At 36.4% G+C, this 27,847-nt stretch overlaps 1 protein-coding gene across 3 annotated transcripts in view; it reads left to right on the plus strand.

Annotated features, from left to right (window-relative positions):
- The window catches only part of CHN1 (chimerin 1), a 103,061-nt gene that overhangs the window by 19,388 nt on the left and 55,826 nt on the right, over positions 1–27,847 (plus strand). The window contains exons 2-6 of one of the 3 annotated variants that reach the window (XM_087708838.1): positions 10,528–10,566; positions 16,866–16,921; positions 18,525–18,590; positions 24,311–24,342; positions 27,434–27,547. In XM_087708838.1, the coding sequence (XP_087564964.1) occupies positions 10,528–10,566; positions 16,866–16,921; positions 18,525–18,590; positions 24,311–24,342; positions 27,434–27,547 (307 nt within the window). Of the gene's footprint in view, positions 1–10,527; positions 10,567–16,865; positions 16,922–18,524; positions 18,591–24,310; positions 24,343–25,441; positions 25,562–27,433; positions 27,548–27,847 lie in introns of those variants that run through there. The other 2 variants (XM_014066185.2, XM_014066186.2) reach the window with 2 other exon arrangements.

Genomic DNA, 27,847 nt, shown 5'->3' on the forward strand with positions numbered 1-27,847 from the left:
GGCAAATCAAACAAGTACCTTTGGAGGAGTACCTACACACACACAAACACACAACACATGCATAAATATGTATATACACAAACACAGAGAGTATGTGTTGCTTGTGTATTAATTCTTTCTGCAACAAGACAAGTCCGGATACAGACCATGGGCTTCATGCAAAACATAGCAAAGAACATTTTATTTACTCAATTCCTTTCAAAGTGCTTAAAATATTTCCTCTTTTTAACAATCCTGAGGCAACAGGTAGCTTAGTTTAAGAATGTCTTAATCAAAATCTCAAAGTGATCTGTCTGGCAACTGAATCCAGTTTTCCCCGAGGCAACACTTTCCCATTGATAACTTATTGGAGAACTATAATGAAAGACATAAAATTACTCATATTTTGAGTAATTTTATTTTCTCTCCTTGGGTGACAGATTGGAGGAGATCTCAGTGCTCATTTTTGTTTATGCTCAGTGAGTTTTCTGTTGTCTCCTGATACAATTCCAGATAATTTCCTTAAGTGAAAAGAAGAATATAAGAAATCCTGAATTTCCATACAAAAAGCTAGTTCAGACATCACTATAAATTTAAAGTTCCACAAGATGGCGCTTTTCATCTTCCAAGCTTATGAATTTTCACCAGAAATATTCCATAAAGTAGATTAATGTGTGTGAATAAGATTGGCTAATCATATATGCACAATACAAACATACACACCTACCTACATACATTACATTGCATATAGACACAAACACAGAGCTAAATGAAACAGAAATGATCCTGCTTAATATTTTTTAATTTTTTCTAATGTCATGAGAATATAAGAGTATTATATGCTAATGGTATGGTATTGTTTATTACTGAACTATATACTTTAATATTGACCTTATTGCATTTTAAAAATGTGTTTAGATAAATTGCAGGACTCTGTTAATCGGTCTATGTCAGAATTAATGACAATCAATAATAATTATTATTTTTATATTAAGGATCATGTTTCTATATATGCTGAAAACATTACACATTTAGGTATTTCCAATCTATGTAATATTTCCTAAATAATTAAATCTGAATTAAATAGTGATACTTTGTTATAGATAGAAAATTCAGCTTTTGAGGTAAGGTAAATATTTGTAAAGTGAATGTTATTTCCAAAGTACTTTAATTTTTAAATGGAATTCCCATTCATATTTAAATGACAAATATTTTCAAAAATTATGTACATTTCTATCAGCTATTTCATATTGCTGATCAAGATTTAAGTATCAATTAAAACAAGAATGTTTTTTTTTCCAAATTTTGAATTATGCAGTTCTAATTTTGATACTTCTATTAATACCAAATTTTGGATTGCTTCAATTCTCTGTCCTAGGCCCTTTTGGAAGAGTAATTCCATTGCATATTTAGTTAACTGGGTTATTGAGGTTCAGAATATAATAAATTAGATATAAGGCATTTCATAATTACATTAATTTGAATTTTCTATTATACTATTTTTGGAAAACCATTCCAATCCTTTTTTCCTTCCTAAATTGAAGTTATGGGGTAATAATAGACCTTATTAAAAAATAGCAGTTATATGCAAGATTTGGATGCTGACATTTTTTACTTTATACTAATTACTGAAGGGCAATGATGACTATTTATTAAAGGTCAAATATCCTTTTGCTGCTTACAGGTAATTTGTAACATCTATTGACATCTTGATTTAGTTAGTGGGATTTTTTTAGATTCAGAAGTACTTACAATTATTAGAAGTGTTATCTTATAAGACTAAACATATCACAATGTTTATATACTTGATATCAATAAATCAATTTGATTTGCAATTTCAAAGACTGGATGAAATAAGCAATTGAAAATCTGCATTACCTCTAGACAATGGGAGACTTTTAAAAATTCTGAATCACAAATTTCAATTGTTCTTGTTCTATGGCTTCTCCTATAAAATACTCTTTTGAACTTACTGAGTCCAAATTGTACAAAGAAGAATTGTACAAAGAAGAAATGATTACATTGCATTATTGGAAATGCCATGAGAATAATACATCATTCAAATGCATGATTTTTATAAGATACTCTGAGAAGAAATCATATGTATTAATTTGATATATTCAGATATCTACTGTCTGAAAATTCATAGCTGGACAGAGGAAATGGATTGTCTGCACTCTTCTTGCTGTTCTTTAACATTGAAAATATGTATTTATGGCCTCAGTGATATTGCTTTATTTGCAACTTATGAATAACTTGTTGATACATAGACTACGAATGGAAACCATTACATTTTACTGGTTATCAGCTTAGAATGTGTGTGCGAATTTATATGTGTGTGCATGTGTGCATGCATGCATGAGTTATGAAATCTTTTGTTATTCAAGGCATATAATTTGTTCTTCTTAGTGTAATTAATCATTTGGATAATCTCCAATGTGCAAAGGTGATAGAGACATTTTAATAGGTTTGACTAGATTGCCTTTTGTGGCCTGTGACCTGGCCACAAGTGAGTGTGTGATCTGGTTTTCCAAGCTAACTGCTGTAGTTGGAATTTATAATAATTGGACTGTAATAGTAATCAGATGGAAAGCTACTGAGAAATCCTAGGGCCATACAGGCTAGACTAGGAAATTCAAAATATATATTGGAAGAGATGTCTCTTCTGTATTTTTTTTCAAGAAAACATCATGGATATGACATCACCAAGACTAGGGCTTCATTTGAAGTAGTATTTACTTGTTATTAGGTAAAGAGTATACACATGTTTAGGGTTTTTAAAAAAATACTTGTTCCTTCAGTCAGTGTTGACTCCCAGACAAGTCCTTGAACATTTAATGACAAGAATTCAGAAGTGGTTTGCCATTTCCTCTTTCCTAGGGTTGAGAGAGTGACTGGCCCAAGGTCACTCAATTGGATTCACATCCAAGGCAGGACTAAATTCATGGTCTCGCGGTTCTACCTTGGTGTCTTAACCAACATACCAAACTGGCTGTTTGTGAGGACAATAGAACATTAAGACAATAGACTCTAGAAAGAGTGCAGAGAAGAGCAACAAAGATGATTAGGGGACTGGAGACTAAAACGTATGAAGAACGGTTGCAGGAACTGTGTACGTCTAGTTTAATGAAAAGAAGGACTAGGGGAGACATGATAGCAGTGTTCCAATATCTCAGGGGTTGCCACAAAGAAGACGGAGTCAAACTATTTTCCAAGGCACCTGAGGGTAGATCAAGAAGCAATGGGTGGAAACTAATCAAGGAGAGAAGGACCTTAAAACTGAGGAGAAATTTCCTGACAGTTAGAACAATTAATCAGTGGAACACCTTGCCTCCAGAAGTTGTGAATGCCCCAACACTGGAAATCTTTAAGAAGATGTTGGATAGCCATTTGTCTGAAATGGTATTGGGTTTCCTGCCTAGACAGGGGGTTGGACCAAAAGACCTCCAAGGTCCCTTCCAACTCTGCTCTTGTATTGTAATTATTATATGGCTTTGCTACAAAATTATTTTCTATATTTGACAAGAAATAATCTTGTTCTTTCATTTACAATAAATATGGTAATATGTAAATTCTAATCTAGAACCTCTTGTTGTATCTTTTAAGATAATTACCTTGCACTCCTAAATCCAGTTTGCACTCCTACTGTAAATAGAATCCCCTGAGTTCTAAATCTATGCTCAATACAGATTAATTTTGATTTTAATTACTATTTAGTTGGAATTGCATTTTAATTGTTAGATGCCTTGAGAGAGGGTTCAGTTCTGGTGGGTAGAATGTAGGAGAACATATTTGATACTACATTTCAGTGTCTTAAAATTTTGTCCCCCCAAGTTGCTTTTTTCTGTAATTAGAATGCATTATTGTTTTAAATTAAAGTATATATTCTAAAGAGACGTGTTTATTTTTAATCACTTTGGAAAAAAATTGAAGAGATTATGTGTCTATTTTATACTCTAGCCAATAAAAGTATAGCAAAGCCTTTACAGTTTAAATGCTAATGCTGTATGACATTGCATGAGTTTATTAGCACAGAACTTTCCAATGTTTTAAAAGAAAATTACATATTTATTCCTTAAGATAGGGGTCCCCAGCCCCTGGGCCATGACCCATTACCTGGCCACAGCCTGTTCAAAACTGAGCTATGGGAGAAATGGGCAATTGTAAAGCCCCATTTGTTCGAGCAGCAGGCAAGCACACAGACATGCACGACGCTCCACTCAAGTGAACAGAGGGTGCTTGCACTTAGGCGCGAAGCTCCTTTTGTGCGAATGGAGCTTTGCACATGAGCTTCTAATGGAGCTTCATGCACAAGCGCAAGTACCTGCCACATGCATGAAGCTCCATTCATCTGAGTGGAGGGCACATATGCATGCTGCTCAGACAAATGGAGCTGTGCACATTCGCATGTGTCTGCCACTTATACCCTCCCTGTGCTGGGCCAGGCCACCAAACTGGAAAGTCTGGGGACTGCTGCCTTAAGATGCAGACAGGCAGGCAGGCAGGCAGGCAGGCAGGCGGGAAGGAAGGACTTCTATATTATTGCATAGTTAGAGCCCTAGTGGTTCATATGCCATATTGCAGGCTGACTCTTCCCACAGCCTGGAGTGTGATTTTGACCGGCTCAAGGTTGATTCAGCCTTCCATCCTTCCGAGGTCGGTAAAATGAGCACCCAGATTGTTGGAGGAAATATGATGATATTGCAAATCACTCAGAGAGTGCTGTAAAGCATTATGAGGCAGTATACAAATATATGCCTTAGGTGCATTTGAATAAATTTGGTAATGCCTAAATTTCTTTTTTGCCACCTGAAAAATATTTTCCTGATATTTTGTTAATCATTGCTTCTTTTAATATAGACATAAAGAAATAAAAATAAAAATTGTTGTCAGAAAGTCTTTTAAGCCCTATCTGCGCATTGATTTGAGGCTTTGGAGATCCCCTTATCCATTTCTTTTCAGGATCACAAGGAAACACCTGAGATGATCTACCTCAAGGTCTATCAGCAGAATGGGGAGCATTCCCTCCTCTTTGTTTCCCTAGAATTAGTGGACTTTACAAAACAGAGAGAAGAAAAATCAAAAGCAGAGAGGCAGCCTGGTTCATCTAATGTTGGACTTTATATAACCAATCTCTGGTTAGGTGTTTACTACTTTGCTGTCTACAGTATCTTATGATTTACAGCAGGGGTGTCAAACTCACAACATCACATTGTTGTCACGAGGCATATCACGACTTTTCCCCCCTTCGCTGAAATGGGGGTGAGCATGGCCAGCGCGTGACGTATCTGGCCCGTGGGCCTCCAGTTTGACACCCATGATTTACAGTGTTTCATGATGAGCAAATGGTTTTGTCTCCTTTGCTGTTTTCATTATTACCATCACTACAAGAAGTAACACTGTTTCTTCAGATCTAGTACAATAGGTTTTTTTTCTCCATAGCTGGCGCTTCATTGTTTTTAGCTAAGGGGGGGGGGGGGAATTGGTCTAATAACAAGGGCCTAACATCCAATCTTATCTTTCATCTTTTGCTTTGCATCAGAGTATAACATTAGTATAACATTAAAATAAAATTCAAAAATTGTATTGTTATCATCTAATCCTTTAGAAGACAGTGTAAAAGCAATACAGTGCAGCTTTTTCACTTAACTGTCATTGATATATGTTTACCAGATAATGTTTGGTATTTTGCTCCCTAATGTGGATGGCCCAAGGTTACATATACGTACAACAGTAAGGCAGTAAAGTATACAGGGAGTATTATAAAACAAAACATTTCTGAACACCTGCATAGCATAAATCATGGCTTCCAGCAGCTGAATTTTAAATATTACATTATATGCAAAGTTTCCAATTTCTTTGTTGAGATTTAATCAAGATGTTTTGACTTTAGTGAAAAATAGTCTTGTTTTTCAGTCAAGTCATCTTCATTTCTTTTAATGAAGATGCATCTATAGTGTTACCCGTCCAGTCAAAAACTATTTGTAATTTTACTGTATATTTATTTAGATGAAGGCATGGCTCTCCCCTGCAATAATTTACTTGAAAATGAATTTCAGTATGCATGTGTTACTGATAAAGAAGAAAACTGTTGTCCATGGAAGTTTAATTAGTAACCATTCAAGTTTCATTAGGTATAAAGCTTGGTTGATATGTGCATACATTTTTCTTGATGATCTTTGGGTTAGATTCACACATTGTGCAAAGTAATGGTTAGTTTTAACCATGATTAGAATGTCCTATATAGCAAAAATTACACTAATTCATTATTTATCAACTACACTAGCTGTATTCATATAACACTCTAAACGGAAACTTGGTAAACTGTACCAATAAAAGAGAATATTTGTAGCTCAGGGTTGACATGAGGGGTCCTTGGTGCTCTTTGAGTTGGGTTGTTTTCTTGCAGATGTTTCATTACCCAAACTAGGTAACGTCATCAGTGCTAGTCAAACTACCAGGTATAGTGTATTGTGTAAATCCAGCAATAGAATAAAGACTATCCCATTGAAAAATATTGCATCCGATATCAAATGAATATGCCAATCATAAAATATCTGCAGTGGTACTTTCTACATATTAAACAACATACGTCACTGCATTCAGTGAATGGTGAAGAGATCTGTGAGATCTGATCCTGGGATCAACAGGTATTTCCCTTGAAATAAGGGAATACATATCAAAGATGAACAGCATCCTATTTTAGGCTGAATTATGGATTAAAACAGCAAAACACAGAGAGAGCATTTTAACATTTAATTTTATTTATGGCCCGAGAAATACATAGAGACGTAATTGACAAGTTGCTCCAGATGTTGAGTTTCAGGCAAGGAAAGGTTAGTCTACTAGGGACATCTATCAGGTACTATAAGTATATAAGTATAAATAAGTATAAGTATAATCTTTATTGTCATTGTACTTAAATACAACGAAATTGGTTGCTGTATGTACTAAGCGCTTAAGATCCAGTAACACCCAGTTACATTGGATAGGTTAGATCAGGGGTGTCAAACTGGATTTCTTTGAGGGCTGGATCAGCCTTGTAGTCCGTGAGCTGGCCAGGTGGGGGCCTGGACTGGATACCTCCTGCAGTACCCTGCCAGCCAAAATGGGGCAAAGGGGGCTTTAAGACAAGAACCAATGAGTGGAAGCCTTAAAGAGGCTTTAGTAAAACATCTCAAAATATAGAGGAATTTCCTAACTATGACAGATATTAAGCAACCGAGTAGCTTGCCTCCTGAGGTTTGGGGTATGTCACCTCCGAAACACCCACTGGGGGTTTCCAAGTGAAGATTGGATAGGCGGTTGTCTGAAATAGGCCTTGGCTGTTTGGAACATCTTTCCTGTTGAAATGTGATTGGCACTCATTCTCCTTACTTTCCATAAAAGCCTAAAGATCTGGCTCTGCCAGTTTGCTTGGGGCCTCTGTGTGGAGACTTTGACACTTGAGGTGGTGGCTTGACTAATAGCCATTCTCCCCTCCCCCTCTCCTATGTATATTCTCCTCCCTTTCTCCCCATCTTTAGTTTTAACTCATGTCTTATTGTAATTTTAATGTGATTCAGAGGTGGTATTCAGCCAGGTAGTAGAAATTTTGAGAGTGGGGAGAGAATGGGGATTTTGCAGTATCCTTCCCCTGCCACGCCCACAAAGCCACACCCACAGAACTGGTAGTAAAAAAATTTGAATCCCACCACTGATGTGATTGTATATATTAATTTATATTTGTATGGTTTTTTTAAATGTTGTAAGACCAAGGGAGGGAGTGAGGAAGATGGATGAATGGATGAATAGAATAAGTATTCCTGCCTGGACAAGCATTAAAAGACCTCCAAAATCCCTTTCAACCTTATAATTCCAAACTAGCCAGAAATTTGCTTCTCAAAGGAACTTTCTGTTGGGGAAGAAAAGGCATTTTGGCACTACCTTTTGATACTCAATCCAATACCAGCACCATTTATGCACTGGTAAATCTGAATCAGCATGATTGCCGGAAGACAATAAGATGGTTCAGGAAACTTCTAACACTTTGCTGCTATCTATACATCATCAAATGTAAGATTAGGCCAAAAATATTCAGATGATGCAGAAGTACGAAGAGGGGTCAGACAGGACTGTATTCTGTCTCCACTGTTGTTTAATATCTACTCTGTGTCAATTTTCAACGAAGCACCGGAAAACGTAGATACTGGTCTCAAAGTAAACGGATCAACAATGTAAGATATGCTGATGATACAGTTCTGTTCGCCAGTAAACAGAGTCACAGCAATATCTGAAAAATACGGCTTGAAACTTAACACCTCAAAAACCAAGATCATGGTCGTCAGCAAACAACCCATTGATTTACCACTGATAAATTCGGAAGGAATACCACTAGAAAAAGTTGAAAGGATCACGTACCTCTGTTCTAATTTACATGAAAGCTGGGACATGACCACTGAAGTAAAGACAAGGATAGAGAAAGCTCGAACAGCATACTTTAAAATGAAAAAGGTCTTCTGCAGTCACAACATAAGCCTAAGACTGTAAATGAGGCTTGTCAGATATTACATCTTTTCTATCCTGCTCTACAGAGTAGAGAGTTGGTCTCTGACAGAAAGCCACTTGAAGAGACTAGAAGCATTTGAAATGTGGATTTACAGACGGCTGTTATGTATAAGCTGGGTTGACAAAATCAGAAATGAGGAGGTGATAAGCCGCCTGGGAAAGCCAAGGGAGACCATCAAAACCATTAAAAAGTGAAAGTTAGAATGTTTCAGACATGTGATGCGACACCCGGGAAAATATGCCACACTTCACTTATTCCTCCAGGGAAAGATTGAAGGCAAACAAGATCCAGGCAGAAGAAGAACATCATGACTTCAAAACCGAAGGGACTGGTTTGGACAAAACTCAGCAGCACTTTTTCATGCAGCAATCAATAAAAATTGAATCGCCAGCATGATTGACGGATATGGCACAAGAAGAATAAGAATGTATTATCTAGTGCCATTCCACTACTGGGAAGCAGAGACCAAGAAAGCATAATGAAACAAAATTTATTTTGCTCAATATAAATGATATTACACGCTTAAAATTTCTTAAGGGAAAAATTTTTAAAGTCCCAGATTAAAGTAAAACAAGCAATAATTGAGAAGTCAATGGACGGATGAGAATGAACTATAGTAGTACTATACCTACCTACCTACCTACCTACCTACCTACCTACCTACCTACCTACCTACATACATACATACATACATACGAATTTGTGAGGGCCTGCATCTGATCAAGGGACTTTTAATCACCTTCATAAAAGAAGCTATAGGTAGGGCCATAGTTGAAGGGACAGGTATTCCTCAGTTAATGTCAGAAATTGGGACCAGAATTTCCAAAGCTGAGCAATGTGGTGGTAAAATGCAGCGCTATATGACCACCTTGCTTAACATCACTTTCACATTTATTACCATTGTTTAGCAAGTCTTGGGCTGTTGTTAAGTGCACCGTGACATGGTCGCCCCTTGCCACCTCCTATCGATGATTTATCCATTGACTTTGCTTGTCGGAAACTGTCAGTAAAGGCCACAAATAGTGATCAGACGATCAAGGGATGCTCCAATGTCGTAGTTGGAAGCTGATTACCAAGCATCCAGATTGCAGTCTCGTGACTATGAGGATGCCAAGGTGGCCATCCCTTCAAACATTGGTCGTAAGTACTATTTGTTCAGTGCTGTCGTGAGTTTAAATGGTTGCTAAACGGGTGGTTGTGAAGCAGTGGCCCCCAACCTTTTGGGCACCAGAGACCGGTTCTGTGGAGAGAGGTTTTTCCGCAGACTGCAGGGGTGGCGTGATTTCATATGCTGCCTGCATCCCACGGATGGGACTTCTCTTGTTTGTGTGGACTGGTTTCTGGCATGACTGGTGCTGGTCCATGGACCGGGGGTTGGGGACCCCCATTGTAAAGGACTGACTGTATTAGTGAATAATGTCACTTGTAAAGGTAACTTTGGCAAAGCAGCTGCACAAAGTCTGTTACAATTCCATTCAGTAAAACGTTTTGTATTTTTGCATTTTATTATATAATTCAATAAAATGTTGAGAAACACACACATACACACACAAAGGAAAACATTTTGTAGTAGCATGTAAGATAAAAGTATTATGAGTGTTTCCGATTCAGGTGTGAAAAAAACATTCAAGTTGTCTGTTATTACATTTATTTCAGCCAATGTATGAATAAGGTAAATGCTGCATTTAAAAAAAAATTCTTTTATTTTAAAATTTATTTTTATGCCTTTGAGTCAATGTTGATTCCTGGTGACTCCCTGGAAAAGTTGCTGCCATAGTGCTGTCATAATTATAGTATCTTTTTTCTTCTCCCATTTGAAGTCTCAGATTTAGGATTTTCTTTAAATGGGCAAAATAGATGACTTTACATAATCAGTTTTTAAAATGAAGCTGTTAAATGAATCTAAATATTTATTCTACATATAAATCTGCTGAATGTTAATTTTCATTCTGTTTCATATTTTATACAAACTGCTTTCCTGCTGTGTTTTTTCTCCCCAGATACTGATGAATACAGGCCACCAGTTTGGAAATCTTATTGTGAGTATTTGATTAGATATTATCACTGTCTACCCCATTCATAAATCTACCACCCATGATATGAGGGGTGGGTGGGTTTGCTTTTTTTTTAAACTCCATTTCTCACATATCAAACCTAAGTTTGTTTCATCCAGTTTCACCTGAACTTGTAACAGTTTTTCAAGCCTCGCTCAATTGTTTATGTGCATTTCTTTGACTACATAGGTAGTCCTCAACTTACAACCACAATTGAGTCCAAAATTTATGTCGCTAAGTGAGAAATTTGTTAAGTGAGTTTTGCCCCATTTTATGACTTTTCTTGCCATATTTATTTAGTAGCACAGTTGTTAAGTGAATCTGGTTTTCCCATTGACTTTGCTTGTCAAAAGGCAATCATATGAATCCTGCAACCGTCATAAATGTGAGTCAATTGTCAAGCCTCTGAATGTAAATCACATGATCATGAGGATGCTGCAATGGTCATAAGTGTGAAAAATGGTAATGAGTCACTTTATTCAATGTCGTTGTAACTTCAAACAGTCACTAAGTGAACTGTTGTAAGTTGAGGACTACCTGTAATACATTTTTGCACATATGGTTCTATGAAAAAAATAATTGGACTTTTGGGTTTTTCTTAATATTTTCATTTTTGCCACCATATGTTGCTGTAGCTTCCTGTAGGTCCTAGTGATATATAAGGGGTCAGTGTGGTCAAATATCATCAAATTTTAATGCATGTTTCATTTATTTCATATAAATGTGTCATGAACCAATGTAAATACATTTTTTTGAAGAGGGAGAGAAAAGAGCCTGGGAAATATGTTATAAACTAAGTAATTCAAAAAAGTGACCTACATTGTTTGAAAATCTTTTTGCTTGCCATTTATAAAAAATGTGGATAATCAGCAATATTAAAAATTCATTGCTGCAAAAAAAAAAGTATAGATATCATTTTCTTTATTGTATAATAATTATTAGTCAATCCCATGGTCAGACAACTGACAATCCTTTGATTTGATGAGTTATGTGTAGTGGGTACATGTGTAACCAGAATCATATCCATAAACTAATTGACCTCATCTCCAAATGCAATTATAGAACATTAAATGCAATTTAGACCACATGTGGGTTTATGATCAATTCCTGAATTGCATATCTAACAATAGAGTTGTTATAAATAACTGAACAATCTCTGAGGAATGCACAAAAAATTATTTTGTTATTGTATTAACCTTACTTGAGGATCAGTTTGAAGTTGTTTAATTCTCCCTTGATTTATCAGAACAGAAGCTTTAAACTCATTACCATGGTCATATAGGCAACTTGTGAAATTCTTTCATACAACTAAGTTACTGGCTAAGGAGCCATTGATAATTCTCTCAGAAATTCTTTGTGGAACCTCAAAAGCAGCAGTTGTATCTGGACCAAAGAATCAAAATAACAAAAGTTTAGGTTGAATATCCTGTTAATAAAGCCTCTGGGGTAAATCAAATTCATTTTTTTTTCATTTTGAGTTTTAGCTCCTTTAGAACAACGTTGATGCAAAATACTGAACTTGTGAGGAGCTCAGGGTACCCCAAACACATATTTAGGTATATGGACTGAGATAGCTGAAAAATCCTGAGTTGTGTTTACTCACTGCCCTGTCCCATGAAGGCCCAACATTAACTCTACCTCTCCTTGCTCTATAAGTCTTGCTTCTTGGTGGATTTTGTGGGGAAGGATGATACTAAGTATGCATCTTTTTTATATAGTGGTATGATTTGTTGTATATGAATATTAGCCCAAACTAATTTTTGATTTGTTCCTGGCCCTATTACATAGAATAGAATAGAACAGAATTGAATAGAATAGAATAGAATTCTCTATTGGCCAAGTGTGATTGGACACACAAGGAATTTGTCTTTGCCTGAAGTAATAGAAATAAAAAGAAAATTTGGGGCTTGAAGAGGAAGACTATGATCTGATAACTTCAAGACAACTGTGTGAAAAAATAAAAATCCTCAGAAACTGTGCTACACAATCCAGGTTTTCATAATTACATGAAGGCAAAACTCAGAACAATTAAAAATGAAAGCACAGTCATTCTTATTAACTGAGAAATGATAGTTATATAACAAAGAATGCATTTATTCTATTTGAAGAAGTAAATGTGGTGGTACATTTTCGGTTTTTTTTCATTCTAGGGCATTTGTTTCAACCCAGTACCAACATCCTAAGATTGATCTATCATTATCAGAGTTGAATTAAACTCAACTTATGTCAGTTGGGCACCAACATTTATGCAGTGCCAACTTTCATTTTATTTCATTTTCATTCGGTTTCCTTTTGCTGGAGTCTCAAAGGAACGGCCGTACATTTAAGAATCTTCTGCCCACAGCTGCTCTTTTATAATTGCTATTGTCAGAACCTTTGTCTGCTTCAGAGCTTAAGGGCTCCAGTGTGCAGGTTTTAAGTCATAACTTACTCGATCAGTCACTTGTCATATGCCAAACCAGTTATTTAATATAAAACCATTAACACACAAAATGACTCGAAGCAGGCTTTTGTCTTCAAAACGATGATTAAAGGATAAAAATTGGCACTCATTGTGTAGCTTATATTAAAGCTCATTAATCACAACAGTCACACATCCTGCAGTTGTCACTTAGAAATGCATGCCCGCTGTCTCCAGTTGCAAATAAGAATAATAAATGGCTGAAAAATAACCTTTTGCAAAGGAAGTGCATGTATGTTCATATTAGGCTATATACCACCTATACTCTAAGGATGTTCGGTTTTTATTATCATGACATCTTGCTGGCAGCTAAAAGATGCTATTCCTTTGTATGTGACTATTTCTAAATCTTCATCATACTAAAGTATGACACACAGTCATACTAAATCAAATGAAATCAAATCAAATCTTTATTATAGTCAAAAACCAGCCTAAGGAAGGAGGGTACAGTCAATTATAAAACATCAAAATACACACACACACACACACACTCACTCACTCACTCACACATATTGGAATAATGAACTAGATGCTCATTAAAATTAATTTACGGCCCAGGCCTTCATCTGATGGATTTTAAGCCTGTTGTGCAGATCCTGGAGACACTATATGTTGTACCAGGGTTGGTATCTGAAAGCAGCAGGGAAGTGTATAATTGTCCTGTGTGCCCTGGATATTTATGTAATAATGGTGAGATGAGCCTAGTATGAATGTCTCTTAATACAGGTGCTGGAGAAACACATGTTCTGTTGTTTCTATCTAGAGTCACGTGCATTGTTTCACTGGGTGTGGAATCTTCCTGTATCAATCTTCAAGGATACCTGAAGGGAGGGCATGGACATTATGCCAAAATAAAGGTTCTCCTGTGGTTGGGTACCTTGAGTTTGTCATAGGGGAGGCAGAATACCTGTTGGATTCACTGGCAATAAAGATAGGGGACTATCTGCTAGATCCTGTTGGCACTGCGTGTCCACTGCCCGCTGTTAAATGAGTGTTTTGGCCAAGTCATATCTCATGCTGACTAGAAGACCTGGAGAGAAGCCCAAGGATGAGATGTTGCTACTGTCTTTTTCTATGCGGCCTGAAAACCATCCCTCATAGTTTGTGGGACAAAGCCAAAGGGGTGAAAAGAATCATTGAATCAATAGTTTAGTTTGATCACCCATACTCTAGGATATATCTACTCCCTGAGTGGCATGAACGACACGGGATTTGAAGGGCCAACCTCTTGAAAAAATCTAATGGTCCAAAATTAGCGAAGAGGCCCAGTGGGCACCATAAAGAAGTTGTATTATTGGCTTGATTTAGAATAATTTCAGTGCTATGGGTAAATAGTGGCACCCCTTGTTGAGGGTTAGGGTTATTTCCTCTGTGTATTTTCAGCAACGTAGTCCCCATTGGGTTTTCTATTGTTGGCAGAATGGAGGAATACTCCCAGATATTTGAAATAAGAGAGTTGCTCAATCTTAAGAGGATTTATGATGTATGCTCTTGGGACTTTTAGCAAATCCCTTGATTCTAGTTTTCTGAGTTCTAGCTTGTCTTGTATTAGTGCTCTGAGAGCTCTTTTATGGCCAGTAGGTGTTCTTGAAAGAGTTGCTGCATTGTCTGCATAGACTAGACCCTAAATGTGTCTTCCAGCAAGTTTTGTAAAGTAAAAGTTCATATTGAGCAAATGGCCTACCATGGACTTGATATAGAAATTGAATAAGAGTGGGACCAATTTTGTTTGATGCCTTTTTCAGTTCCAGTGCCACTGCTGAGATGACCTGGTGGTTACATCTTACTTCAAGTGACGTCCCTTCATGAAGTATAGGTATTAGATAAAATAAATGTTGATCAATCAGGCAGGTCTCTAGTTTTTCCCATAGTTTAGTTTGAGAAATGGAATTAAAAGCTGCTTTTAATTCCATTTCCATTTACCAAAAGGTAAAGAGTGAGGCTAGTGGAGGTCCAGAAGCCTATGTTGTTTTCAATGGTCTTTGGCGAGATTAGACATTTTCCTGGGAACTTTCCATGGTCATACAGATATTGTAGGGTAACTGTTTCTGTTGTATTTTATTATTTAATAAATTGATAAAATGTGTATTTATTTCAAAATATGTATCTTATGTATCTAAGCAAATTTCAAAATATGTATCTTAGCTCAGTCTCAGATTCTATGTGTTCCCCTCCCTCATCCTCTCCTTTCCATAGCAGTATCCAAAATACAGAGCAAATTGCTCAGAGGCCTCATTTTCTCCTCATCTAGTAAAAGAGAGACAACATCTCAGGCAAGGTAGCCACCATCATCAACAGAAAGCATCATCATCCAACATGAAATGTACAATCATGGAGTCATCTGACAGAATATCAGAGCCATTTTAAAGTGTCTTAACAGGAATTAATATTTATTTAGATAAGACAAGATTCTTAATGTTCCTTTTTTTCCTCTAAAACAACAATAATGTGAGAACTTTGTTCTCTAAACATTCACTCTTATATGATCTGTCAAGGAATATTGTGAGGTGTGAAAGATGAGATCCATATATGAAAGTCCAATTGTTGCTAATCATGCCTAGCCACAAGAATAGTCTGCTTGGGGTTAGATAAGGGCTAAGGGAATTTAAGTGAGATTGGACTTAGTTCGCTTGTGGCTACATAGGGATTCTAGGCCAATTCTCTTTTGATTCCACCTCCAGGTTTTGCCATTCTTTCTCCTACAAATATGATTTAATGACCAAAGTATTATGCTTTCATGTAAAGAGGTCTGTTTATCCTGTGTTAGGATGTGTCTGGAGGACTTTAACATTTTACTTGAAAAGAACAGAATGATTTTATTTGTATGTCATGATAGACCAAAGAAAGAAAGGCCTGTCCTCAATATTTGTCAGCTGGTGATACCTATTATCCAGGTGTGATATCAAATACTTTTCCACAAATTTGAAGCCAAACTACCATGGCATTGATGACATTTGCTGCATCCCTAAGAGGAGAATTCTATAAAGCTCCAGCATGGTCATTGGGTTTGTTTTATTTGAAAGTGTACTCTGTCTCTAGTCATCTCTTAACAATAAGCTGTCACATGCTAGGAGTGAGGAAAAGCTGGTTAGTGTGAGGAAAAGCTGGTTACGTATTACTAAGATTCTCTGAAAATTTTTAGTGCACTTGTGCTTTGCTTCACTGCTAAATCTGAGCAGACCTCTGTGTTATGATGTCCAAAGTGTTAGTCTCAGGAAAACTAAGAGGAATGTGTGATACACAGTAGGGAATAGGGATTCAATTCTGGGAAAGGCTTCCAACAAAATGTTCGGCTCTAAAAAGCTGCAGCAAAAGCACTGCACAGATGCAGAATTCCATCTGTTCCAGTGGTGGGTTGCAGGCAGTATGCCCCAGTACGGGCATACCGGAGCCTGCCTGGCGCACCGGATACCATTCCAGTACGGTGCTCCGGAGGGCCCACCCACCTGCCCGAGCTCCTTACCGGTCTTTTAAGTCTTCGGCACTTACACGCATGGCGCTTATAGCACCTGCACAACATTCCGCTGAGCAGCTGGAGCATCACGGAGATGGTAAGACGCATGCGCACACTGCATGTGTCCATGTGGACAACACCGGGCCCATTCCAACACCGGGCCCAAGCCACCACTGATCTGTTTTTTTACACAGATCACTTGAAAAATCTCATGGTAAGGAACAACTTCTTTGGTTATTGTGTCTCTTAGACAGAGAGGTTCTTCTTCATTAAATAAAGAAAAAAGAAACCTACCCTGAAACAAGTCCTTGATTTAAGCTCCTATCTGTGTTAAGACGTAAAGTGAAATCTCTGTTTACTTTTTTTTAGTGTATCAGCTGCAGCAAGAAGCGCCACATCCTAGAAGAATTACCTGCACGTCTGAGGTGGGTACCAAGAAAATAAGATATTGCAGGCTCATTGCTGTGATGGTTATTATCTTTGTTTGTTTATCTTTTTGTTTTCAGTCAGAGTTCTATCAGATCTTACGAAGACTGACTCCTTTTTCTCCCCAATTTTTCCCTGTACCCATTTTATTTTCCAATTTTTCATAGTAAGATTCTATATTGTGAGAAATTGAAATAGTGATTGCCCAGTGTAATTTGAAGAAGAACCAGTGGTACCACAGCTAGATGAACTTGCCATCCTGGAGTACAGGTAGTTTTTAACTTACAACCAAATTGGGCCCAACATTTCTGTTACTAAGCGAAACATTAAGTGAATTTGCCCCATTTTATGACCTTTCTTGCCACAGTTGTTAAGTGAATGATTGCAGTTGTTGAGTTAATAACATAGTTGTTAAGTGAATCTGGTTTCCCCAGTGACTCTGCGTATAAGAAGGTCGCAAAAGGGGATCACCTGACCCTAGGACACTGAAACTGTCATAAAGATGAGTCAGTTGCCAAGGGTCTGAATTTTGATCGCATGATCATTCAACAGTTGTAAGTGTGAAAAAAGGTGATAAGTCACTCTTTTCAGTGCCGTTGTAATTTTGAACAGTCACTAAATAAACTGTTGTAAGCCGAGGAGTACCAATACTAATATCAAGGAACACCCTCACAATCATCCTTAAGGGTCTGATGCATAGCAAGATTGCTGTAAGAGAAGCAGCAAATGATCCTCCTTCTAATCCTGAGTGCTTGTTTTCAGAAACCAGTCTTTTTCCTCTGATATCTTCAAGATATATGGGAAAGTGAATAAGAATAATGCTTCTTATTGTGTTGATTCTCATATAAATATCTATCAATTTTGTGTGGTTTTGTTAAGTTTGTTTAATTGTTGTTAGCTGCCCAGAGTCACTTGTTTGAGATGGGCAGCTTTATGCAATGAATGAATGAATATAATATTTTTCCTCTCATCTCCTTAGATCTAAATTTACTGCAGAAAAAGTTAATTATACATCTATTTGTGGGTTTATGCCAACAGCCTCCTTTACTGTTTAATATTATCACTTTACCTTTTGTTAGATGTCATACACCAGTTTTGACCCACAAATTTGTTATATAGTAAGCAGCTTAATCAGAAAGTTAACATCAATTTTAATTTTCAGCATGTTATACGGCAGGTTTGGACTTGTTATAATGCGGCTCCTGTTCATATTATTAGGTACTGAAAATGATTGAAGTTTTAATTTTATTGCAATGCCTCCATCATACACCCAAGAGAAGAGGAAATTAATCTTTGCAATGTGACTTAAATCCTGAGTGCAGAGACCTGTTATGGTTTTAATAGCTTATATCACTTAGATACCAAACAGGATTAATTTATTAAATTAAATAGGAGCTTCTTTGTGCAATTCTTCCAAATATACTTTAAGCCTTCAGAATGAAGAATAAAACACGAGTAAATATGGAATGCTTTTAAAGAAAGCCCAGGTTGCTGCCAGCATTGCTAGCAGCTCGGACTGGTTCGGGTGAACTGGTAGCTCCGACCATCAGCTGGGAGTAAACCGGTTCACTCCAATGAACCCCTGCGCTTATATCTTTTCAGCTGGGGCGCACAGCAAAGCAGATTGCCGCCCCTCAACTGTTTTCCTCCCCAGCAGTAATGCGGAAGGTACTTTTTCTCAAAATTGTGCATGTGCATGCAGTGTGCATCAGGCATGTACGCAATCACTGAACAGGTTATTAAACTGGTAGAATCCCACCACTGATTGCAAGCAGTTTTAATATTTCTCTAGCAAACATTTATTCCCATCCATAAAGGTTAAAAGTGATTAGAACAAATTAGCAATAATATTTGGCTCTGCAAGATACTAAGCTTCACATGTAACGTACTATCTTGTTCATTCCAATTCCAGAATTTCCCACATTAGTAATAATTTAATAGGAATTCATCACAGTAAGTGGTTTGTATTCATTACTCTCAATTCAGGTTAGCAAAAGTGTAGGCTTCCGTGTATATGTTTCTTAACTATAATTAGAATGATATATACTCCTAGATATAGTGTTCTAGTTTCCTTATTTCAGAGGTTCTACTGAGATGGTATTTGACTCTGCTCAGTTCATTAGGAATTACATCAATAGCCTCTTCAAGGCAGTGGTGGGTTTCAAAAATTTTTGGGACCTCTTCTGTAGGTGTGGCCTACTTTATGGGTCCACTGGTGGAACCTCTTCTAACCGATTTGGTAGATTTGACGAACCGGTTCTACCAAATAGATGCGAACTGGTAAGAACCCACCTCTGCTTCAAGGGGAAAGAAGATTCTGTCTGCCAAATGAATGGCCAGTGGTCAATGCACAGACCAATTCCTGGCCAGAAATACATCTGCAAGAATTATATTTTTGCACACTACTGCATAAATAGAAGCTAAATGAGTTACATGTATATCTTATGTGCTGTTAGCGCTTCAGTGACTAGGAATTGCAATCATCTTATGATCAGTTATGGTTGTTAAGGCCTCTATCCATAACTAAAAGGTAGTATCTTTAAATATGTAACCAGAGAGAGAAAGAGAAATGTGGGAATGCAGCAAAAGCACAGGTATATTTTTAGCATATAACAGAAAGCTTTGATAATAGAGTTGGTGATGCTGTTTTCATGGACAATAGTGATAAAGATAGCTTTTTAATCAGTATATGAACGTTTACTTATCCTTCCTTGTCTATCTGCCATTTTCCTTTCGAGTATTCCAAACATCTTTGCTGTTATCCTACGTCTTTCAACATCAGTTTTACTTATCTTTTGTAGAGACTTTCTGTGAGATCAGTTTCTTGGTGTCTTCTGGTTCCTGTACATATACTTCTGCCTCTTTTTTATCATAGTGGTAATAGACATCTAACATGGAAACATGAAGACCAGTAATTATTTGATTTTTGTTTTAAACGATAGGACTAATTTTAAAAACACTTGAAGTTTGTAGTGGTGGAAGCTGATCACCATTCATAATACAGCTCAGAGTCACAGTATCAATTGCACTGAAATTATACAGTTGTTTTATGATGATTTACAGTGTGTGTGACATCTGCTGATACCTTGGAGTAAAATGAAACAAAAATCAGTTCTTATTTGGGTATTTACCAGGGGATTTAATGTTCATTCCTATCATAGTGTAAAGTAATACAACTGAACAACTGAGGTGCCCCTAAGTTGTGGACCTTTATTGTAACAATGTCTACTATAGTTGTAGAAAAAGATACAAAAAGGATGTTCAAAATGTGCTAAGATGCAGATTAGACTAGCTTCAAAAACCAGAGCTTCATTTTATTTCTGGTTCATGTACAGCCAGTCCCATAGGATTGAAGTCAGGAAAGCAATTAAATGCATACTTATGCAGAAATTGGATTTCTGTAAGCATTAATCTGGAGCGGCCTCTAAATGTGCTCAAAAGCTTAGCAAAGCAAATTTGGAAAGATACCACTTGTTTTGGACATGTAACCTCTAAATGTTAAATATTGGGGTGGTCGCATAAAAACAGTTCAGATGCCTCCTGTTTTCTGCTTTTAAAACATCAAATTGTCACAAGTGAAAGAAAGCCATTTTAAAACGACAATTCCATATCTGTCAGTGTAATTCTTTTCATTTATATTATACTTGTTGGAATATTTCAAGAGCTTTAGTGCTGTGGGACTAAATATTCTAATTTAATCCAATAGTTCCATGAAAAGAGCTTTTATGAACAGTACGTAAGGCTAAAACCATATGCCAGTCTTTTTTTTTTTTGACAAAGGACATGTGTAATACAAATCAATATCTAGAATATTTTGCATTAAATAATTTGCATTAAACTATAATCCAGGAAGGAAATAGAATTTGTATATGTACATTTGAATTTGGCTGTCATTAAAAAAAAAAACTTTACAACCCTGAGTCATTCTGGGCAAAGATAAAATAACAATAAGCTTTCTTCAGTTTCTGTTGCAAACACAGTTGATCTTTTTGCTTAGCTTTTTTGACCCTTTGCCTAGCAATTAACATTCTTCTTAGAAAGGGGCTAGTTAGCACTGTCTTCTCAAAGAAATGAAATAGTTCCACTCTGTAAATACACTATATTGCCAAAAGTATTCGCTCACCCATCCACATAATCAGAAGCAGTTGTGAGCGAATACTTTTGGCAATATAGTGTATATTGGACTAATAATTGAACCTAACTCAGGAAAAAAAAACCCAACCCTGGCTCCTTTTTATCCAGAATGAAATCTGTTAATGTGGTGTTGGGGCTATGCAAAGTATTTGAAGCTATGCTTCCCAAATGACTAAGGTACCCTTCCTTCAGGAAGGTTCTGCATGCCAGGTTACTTCTGCATTCACCTGTAGGGACAACTGCTTCTCTGACAGGGAAGTGTTCACTGTGCATGCAGACACAGACATGCAAATGACCTGTTGAAGCCCTCAGAGCTGCTGCAGGACTTCTACTGAATGCTCACCTCAGAGACACCTGTATGCTGTTTCCAGTGCTGAGAATTCAGAAGGAACATTTGTTGGGCCTGGAGAGACAAGGAAAAAAAATACGATTGCATTTTTAGGGATTGAATGTACAGTATGTCGTGACTGACTACAGAGGTATGAGTAGAATTTAATCTCTGGCATAAAAAATTATCACAGCAGAGAAGACCTATAAGAGGTAAAGCTGTCACTTAAAGGGAGATAACAGCAAATTTGGGAGTGAATTATATAATGGCTAAATCTTCAAAGTAGCGAAGATATTTTTGTCTTTGGAGGAAATGGGCGTTTCAGAAATGTCAATAAATAAATAAATAAATATGTAGGTTATTTCCAGCTTGTCTTTTGGGAGAATGAGGTTATTTTCTGATCAAGATAATTAGGCTATGAGCATCCTCTTGCACAATGCCCAAGGCATTAAATCAGATCACTGGGCAATTCCAGAACATTGGTAAACGTTGAGTTTTAATCCAATTATGCTGTTTCGTTATCAAACATAGCTATGAAAACTGGGCTGTAATGATCATCTGGATTTTTCCAACCCAGATGAAATAGTGCTATCTCAGGAGAAAGAGAATAGAAAATACATAGCATAAAAGTGATAAAAATGGACAGCAGCCGACATTTCCTAAACAACTAATGACCTGATTGTATTTACAACTGTTTTCATTGCTTTTTAGGGTTTTGTTGTTGTGGTTGTTCTTTAGCTACATACTTCATTGTAGTTGACTTCCCTATATATTTGTCTTCTATATATTCTGCTTCTTACTCACTGCAGTTGTGACTGGAAAGGCATACTTCAGCATTGTTTGGTGTTAATTTTGCCACCGTCTCTTCATACATATATGTGTACACCAGTGGTGGGTTCCTACTGGTTTGAACCAGTTCAGCCGAACCAGTAGTGGTTATACGGCCTGGGTTGTTGGAACCGGCGGCGACCCAGGACTGCCACACCTCCGAACAGGTTCTCCTACGGCAGCGCCATCTTGATTTCCAGTTCTGTCCATGTGCAGAACAATTTTCATTGCACAAATTTAATTTTTTTCCCATTTTTTAAATGTTTTATGTATGCACCGATCTATTTATGAGCAAATGTGCATGCACACAGAGCAAAATTTTTGCATGTACCGAACCGGCAGTAATGCCTGGAGCAATTCACCCCTGGTGTACACATCAGTGGTAGGATTTTTTTTACTACTGGTTCTGTGGGCGTGGCTTGGTGGCCATGGCAGGGGAAAGATATTGTAAAATCTCTATTCCCACTTATTCTAGGGGAAGGTTACTGCAAAATCCCAATTTCCTCTCAATCAGCTGGGACTCAGGAGGCAGAGAATAGATGTGGACGGGGCCAGTCAGAGGTGGTATTTACCAGTTCTCCGAACTACTCAAAATTTCTGCTACCGATTCTCCAGAACTGGTCAGAACCTGCTGGTACACATAGCACCTCTGATACATATGAAAAAAGTTTACTGTTCATCTGCTCACTCTAGTGAGTTACTCCTCAGTTGGAAGCTGCTCAGGTCTGCCAAAGTCAGAGGACAATCCTGCTTACATAGTTTACCTCTTCATGATGCTTTGTGAAGAGGTAAACTACATAGTGTCCACCGTCAACAATTCCCATGGCTTAATCAGTTTTAGCACAAATGTCTGGAACATCACAGTTATCAGGGAAGATACAATGAATGTCTGAGAAAAATGGATTTGTTTTTGTTACTTAAATAGATTTTATCACTAGAGACATTTCTCTCCCTGTTTACTTGCATCTGTATTTTATTCTTTATCAACACCATTTTGGTTCAGACTTAAATTTGATAGGCTCCCCGCTATGTTCAGTGTGCTTCTGAATGCCGTATATTGTAGGGAGTGGGAGGTGGGAAAGACTTCTTGCCTTTATGTCTTTGCTGGCTTTCAGAAGTTTTATTTTCTTGTCTTTTGTAGGGCAAAAAAGGAAGTTAGACTAAGTTGTCATTTGATCTGTTTAAAAAAGCACTTTTTACCTTCTTTGTTGTTTGGAATTAAATGTACTTCATTCCTTTATAATAGGACCACTGCTAGGATTCTTTAAAATCATGATTTGATGAACAAGCCATACAGTGTTGGCTCATATCTGAGTTGAACCCTAATGTGGATATACATGTTGGGAGAAACTCAGAGCAAATAATTTTTCATGTGAAGCAAAGGAGAAAAGAGGACTCTTCTATTTATTTATAAAAATTATTGGCCATCCATCCTACCACAGAGTAACTCTGAGTGGCCTTCAGTCATAAAAATGTATTTATACAGTATATTAAAACATAAGTTGAAATAAAATATTAAATGATACATGGGGAGAGTGGGGATAGAATGGAAGGAGGTGGGATCTGTTCTTACTTGATCAACCATCTCCACTACACTCTTGCTGCCTTGGAGCCGCAGCCAACTGGTAGAGTCAGATCTTGAGGCTCTTATGAAAGGATTGGAGGGTTGGGGCCCAACTATCTTACTAGTTTGATTCTTTTCCCCATCTTGTTCCATCTGTTGTTTTATCATAACCCACCGGGATCGCATTGCAATAGTTCATATTCACAGTGTCATGCATACAAATAATATGATGCTATACAGTGGTAGAATGTGGCTTCTATAGAATTTTCTAAGCACAGATCAGATATGAAATTACTCTTTCATGTTGGTATACTTTTGTGAATAAAGTTGTAGCATTCAGCTTTAGTCAAAGCTTTAATGTATTAAAATTACCCTACATTTGCCTTTACAGTTGAAATTAACAGCATTAAATAAAACAAGAATTCTTAACATTAATGGTTGGAGAAATTCAGCAAATCACATAACAAACAGAGTTGATTTTTTAAAATATCTGTATATTCAAGTAAAATATTTATTTCCTTTCTTTTTCAATAGGTGGAGAACCGGCCTAAATACTATGGGCGGGAGTAAGTAGTGTGATTTTCTCAATTCTTTGTCTTGAACTGCAAAGCAAATATAAAAAATATGACCAATGGCTACTTTTCCTGTTCTTTCTTTTGTCCGCTTGCTCATAATGTCTCAATTTATCTTAGGCTATTGAGAGAGAGAGAGAGATGGGATTATTTTATAATTTATTTATGGTTTCAGCATATGCAGTCTTATTCAACCATCAGTAGCTCACAGGATAAAATGTTGACATGTACAATCTCAGTAATCAAATCAGATTTCTTTCCAGCCTGGCTGAAATGTTCCCTGTTTTGGACTTGGAATAATTTTTTTTTACTGAACCCATTTAACTGGCCCCCCAAAAATGAATGTGCTATTTTTAAGAACAAAAGAGGAGGGGGAGGAGAAGCTGTCATTTTTGTTGCTTTATTTTAGAAAAGTATATATAGCAAGCTTGATTTCACACTTTATTCAGCAAGTTTGGAAATAAGGCTTCAATTTATATTTATCTACATTTATATTTATATTATTTATATTTATATTTATATTTATATTTATATTTATATTTATATTTATATTTATATTTATATTTATATTTATATTTATATTTATATTTATATTTATATTTATATTTATATTTATATTTATATTTATATTTATATTTATATTTATATTTATATTATTTATATTATTTATATTATTTATATTTATATTTATATTTAGATTTATATTTATATTTATATTTATATTTATATTTATATTTATATTTATAATATTTATTTATATTTATAATATTTATATTTATATTATTTATATTTATATTTATATTTATATTTATATTTATATTTATATTTATATTTATATTTATATTTATATTTATATTTATATTTATATTTATATTTATATTTATATTTATATTTATATTTATATTTATATTTATTTATTTGAAATTGTAAGCTGTCCAGAGTCACTTGGTTGAGTTTCGGCTATAGAAAATGAATGAATGAATGAATGAATGAATGAATGAATGAATGAATGAATGAATGAATGAATGAATGAATGAAGTCAAGGTGGCAAACAAACTTAATACTTCTTCTATTTTCCCACAAAAACAATCCTATGAGGTGAATTGGGCTGAGAGAAAGTGACTGGCCAGAGATCACCCAGCTGACTTTCATGCCTAAGGCTGAAATAGAAAATCCTGGTTTATAGGACAGCACCTAGGAATTCTTAATTTTTGTATGTGAATTTTCACATTTACAACATGATATTCACTCCCTTGGCATTTATTATAGTGGTATTTATAAACTTGGAGAAATGTGCTACAAGATTAATTTGCTTTTATGAGTTAAATGCTATCAAACATAAACAGAATAAATTGTTCATGGATAAAACAAAAAGTCTTATTTGTGTGAAAGAGCAACTATCTAAACCAGGGGTATCAAACTCGCGTAGTCAGGGCAGCATCATGTCCCTTTGCTAAAATGGGTGGGCGTGGCCAGTGCGTGATGCATAAAACCCATGGGCCGCGAGTTTGACACCCCTGATCTAAATTAAGGATCTGTGAAGTATTTGAAGGAGGTGCTTTGCAATATGCAGCAGTACATGCAAAGTACTCCTTTTCAAAGCATCTGCATCTTTCGCAAGAGTTAAACCGTTGTTTGGAGGACACTCCTTAGTCTCTACATGCATACACAAGACTGTTCATTTGCTGGGACTTACAGCGAAGTGGCTCTGCCTCCACATATGTGTAGAATCTGCTGAGGACAGCTTTTGAAGCAGCAGGCAACCCTTGCAAAAGATGCAGCTGTTTTAAGAATTTAAAGACAAGTGCTTCATTCCTGCCTCCTAAAGCACATTTTCAGTAACTTTGCATATTACTGGAAAATATATATATGTACATTATGTTACTGAGATAATTTTTAGATTGAACACTTGCCCTTAGGTTCCATTCAGAGATTTTTAAATTTTGAGAAATATATGTAGCCTTGATGTTGGTGTTAAGGTTGATGAGAATCAAAGAGAAAATGGACAAGTATAAATCAAGATGATCAAAAGTACCGTATTTTTCGGAGTATAAGACGTACCTTTTTCCCTCAAAAAAGAGGCTGAAAATCTGGGTGCGCCTAAATACAGAATTTTTTGCCACCCTTTCACCAAAATGACCGTGCATAGCCTCTAGGAAGTTTTTAGAGACCTCCTGGGGGGAGAGCAGAAATGAAACAGGCCGTTTTTTGCTCAATTTCCCCCCCCCCCAGTCCCCAGGAGCACTCTATAATCTTCCTAAAGGCTATCCATGCCCTTTTTAAACTAAAAACTGGACTTTTTTGCTCGTTTTTGGCCCTCCCAACCCCTCCCCAGGAGCACTCTGCAAGCCCCCTAAAGGCTATTCATGCCTTTGGGGGGGGGGCATTTTCATGAAAAACAGGTCGTTTTTGGGAGGTTTGCAGAGTGCAAAACCTTTTTTTATTTGCCTCTTCAAAACTTGGTGCGTCTTGTACTCCTGATATAAACAGAATTTTACTTAGTCTGTAGGGTGAAAATAAGCAACACGTTTTCAGGCTAAGAAGAGAAATTAACATGAATTTGAAAGAACTTTTTTATGCTTTAAAAAAAAATCAAGTACAGATAATCCTCAACTTACAACCACAATTGAGCCTAAAATCTCTGTTGTTAATTGAGACATTTGTTAAGTGACTTTTGCCCCATTTTACCACCTTTCTTGCCATGGTTGTTAAGTGAATCACTGCAGTGGATAAATTAGTAATCCGGTTGTTAAGTAAATCTGACTTCCCCATTGACTTTGCTTGTGAGAAGGTGGCAAAGGGGGATCACATGACCCCCTGGACACCACAATTGTCATATATATGAGTCAGTTGCCCAAGCATGGGGATGCTGCAAAGGTCATAATTCTGCAAAATGGTCATAAGTCACATTTTTTCAGTGCTGTCGTAACTTTCAACAGTCACTGAATGAACTATTGTAAGTGGAGGACTATTTATAAGGTGTGTTTTAATGAAAAAATAAGACTTTACTTTTTTTTCTTATAGGTTTTTTTAAAGAAACATTCTATGGAATTATGCTGATATAGATGGACTTTTCCCCCCCCAGGTTTCATGGGATGATATCGAGAGAAGAAGCGGATCAGTTTATGAGCGTAGCAGAGGGAAGTTACCTTATTCGTGAAAGCCAACGGCAACCTGGAACATATACTTTGGCTTTAAGGTTGGTAATTAATATTTCATTTCTGCAGTATAAGAATATTTATGAATTCATCTGCAGGGGATAAAATTAAAATTACGGCTTTCTAATTTTATTTATGGAACTGTTTGAAATGGTCAAGATTTAACCAAATTAACTTATTAATACTTAATTCTAATGCATGCTTAAAGTGTTTTAAACTTAATAGGCAGTTGAAACACTGGTGTATTAAAAATAATCAAGAGGTTAACTTACATCAGACTTTCCCAACTTGGTGCTCTCCAGATCTGAGAAGAGTCACCTAAACTTCTGGAAGGCATCTGT

Source organism: Thamnophis sirtalis, unplaced genomic scaffold (assembly GCF_051295495.1).
Source record: "Thamnophis sirtalis isolate CommonGarterSnake01/CBP01778 unplaced genomic scaffold, rThaSir2_p1.2 scaffold_1, whole genome shotgun sequence".
Taxonomy (NCBI): domain Eukaryota; kingdom Metazoa; phylum Chordata; class Lepidosauria; order Squamata; family Natricidae; genus Thamnophis; species Thamnophis sirtalis.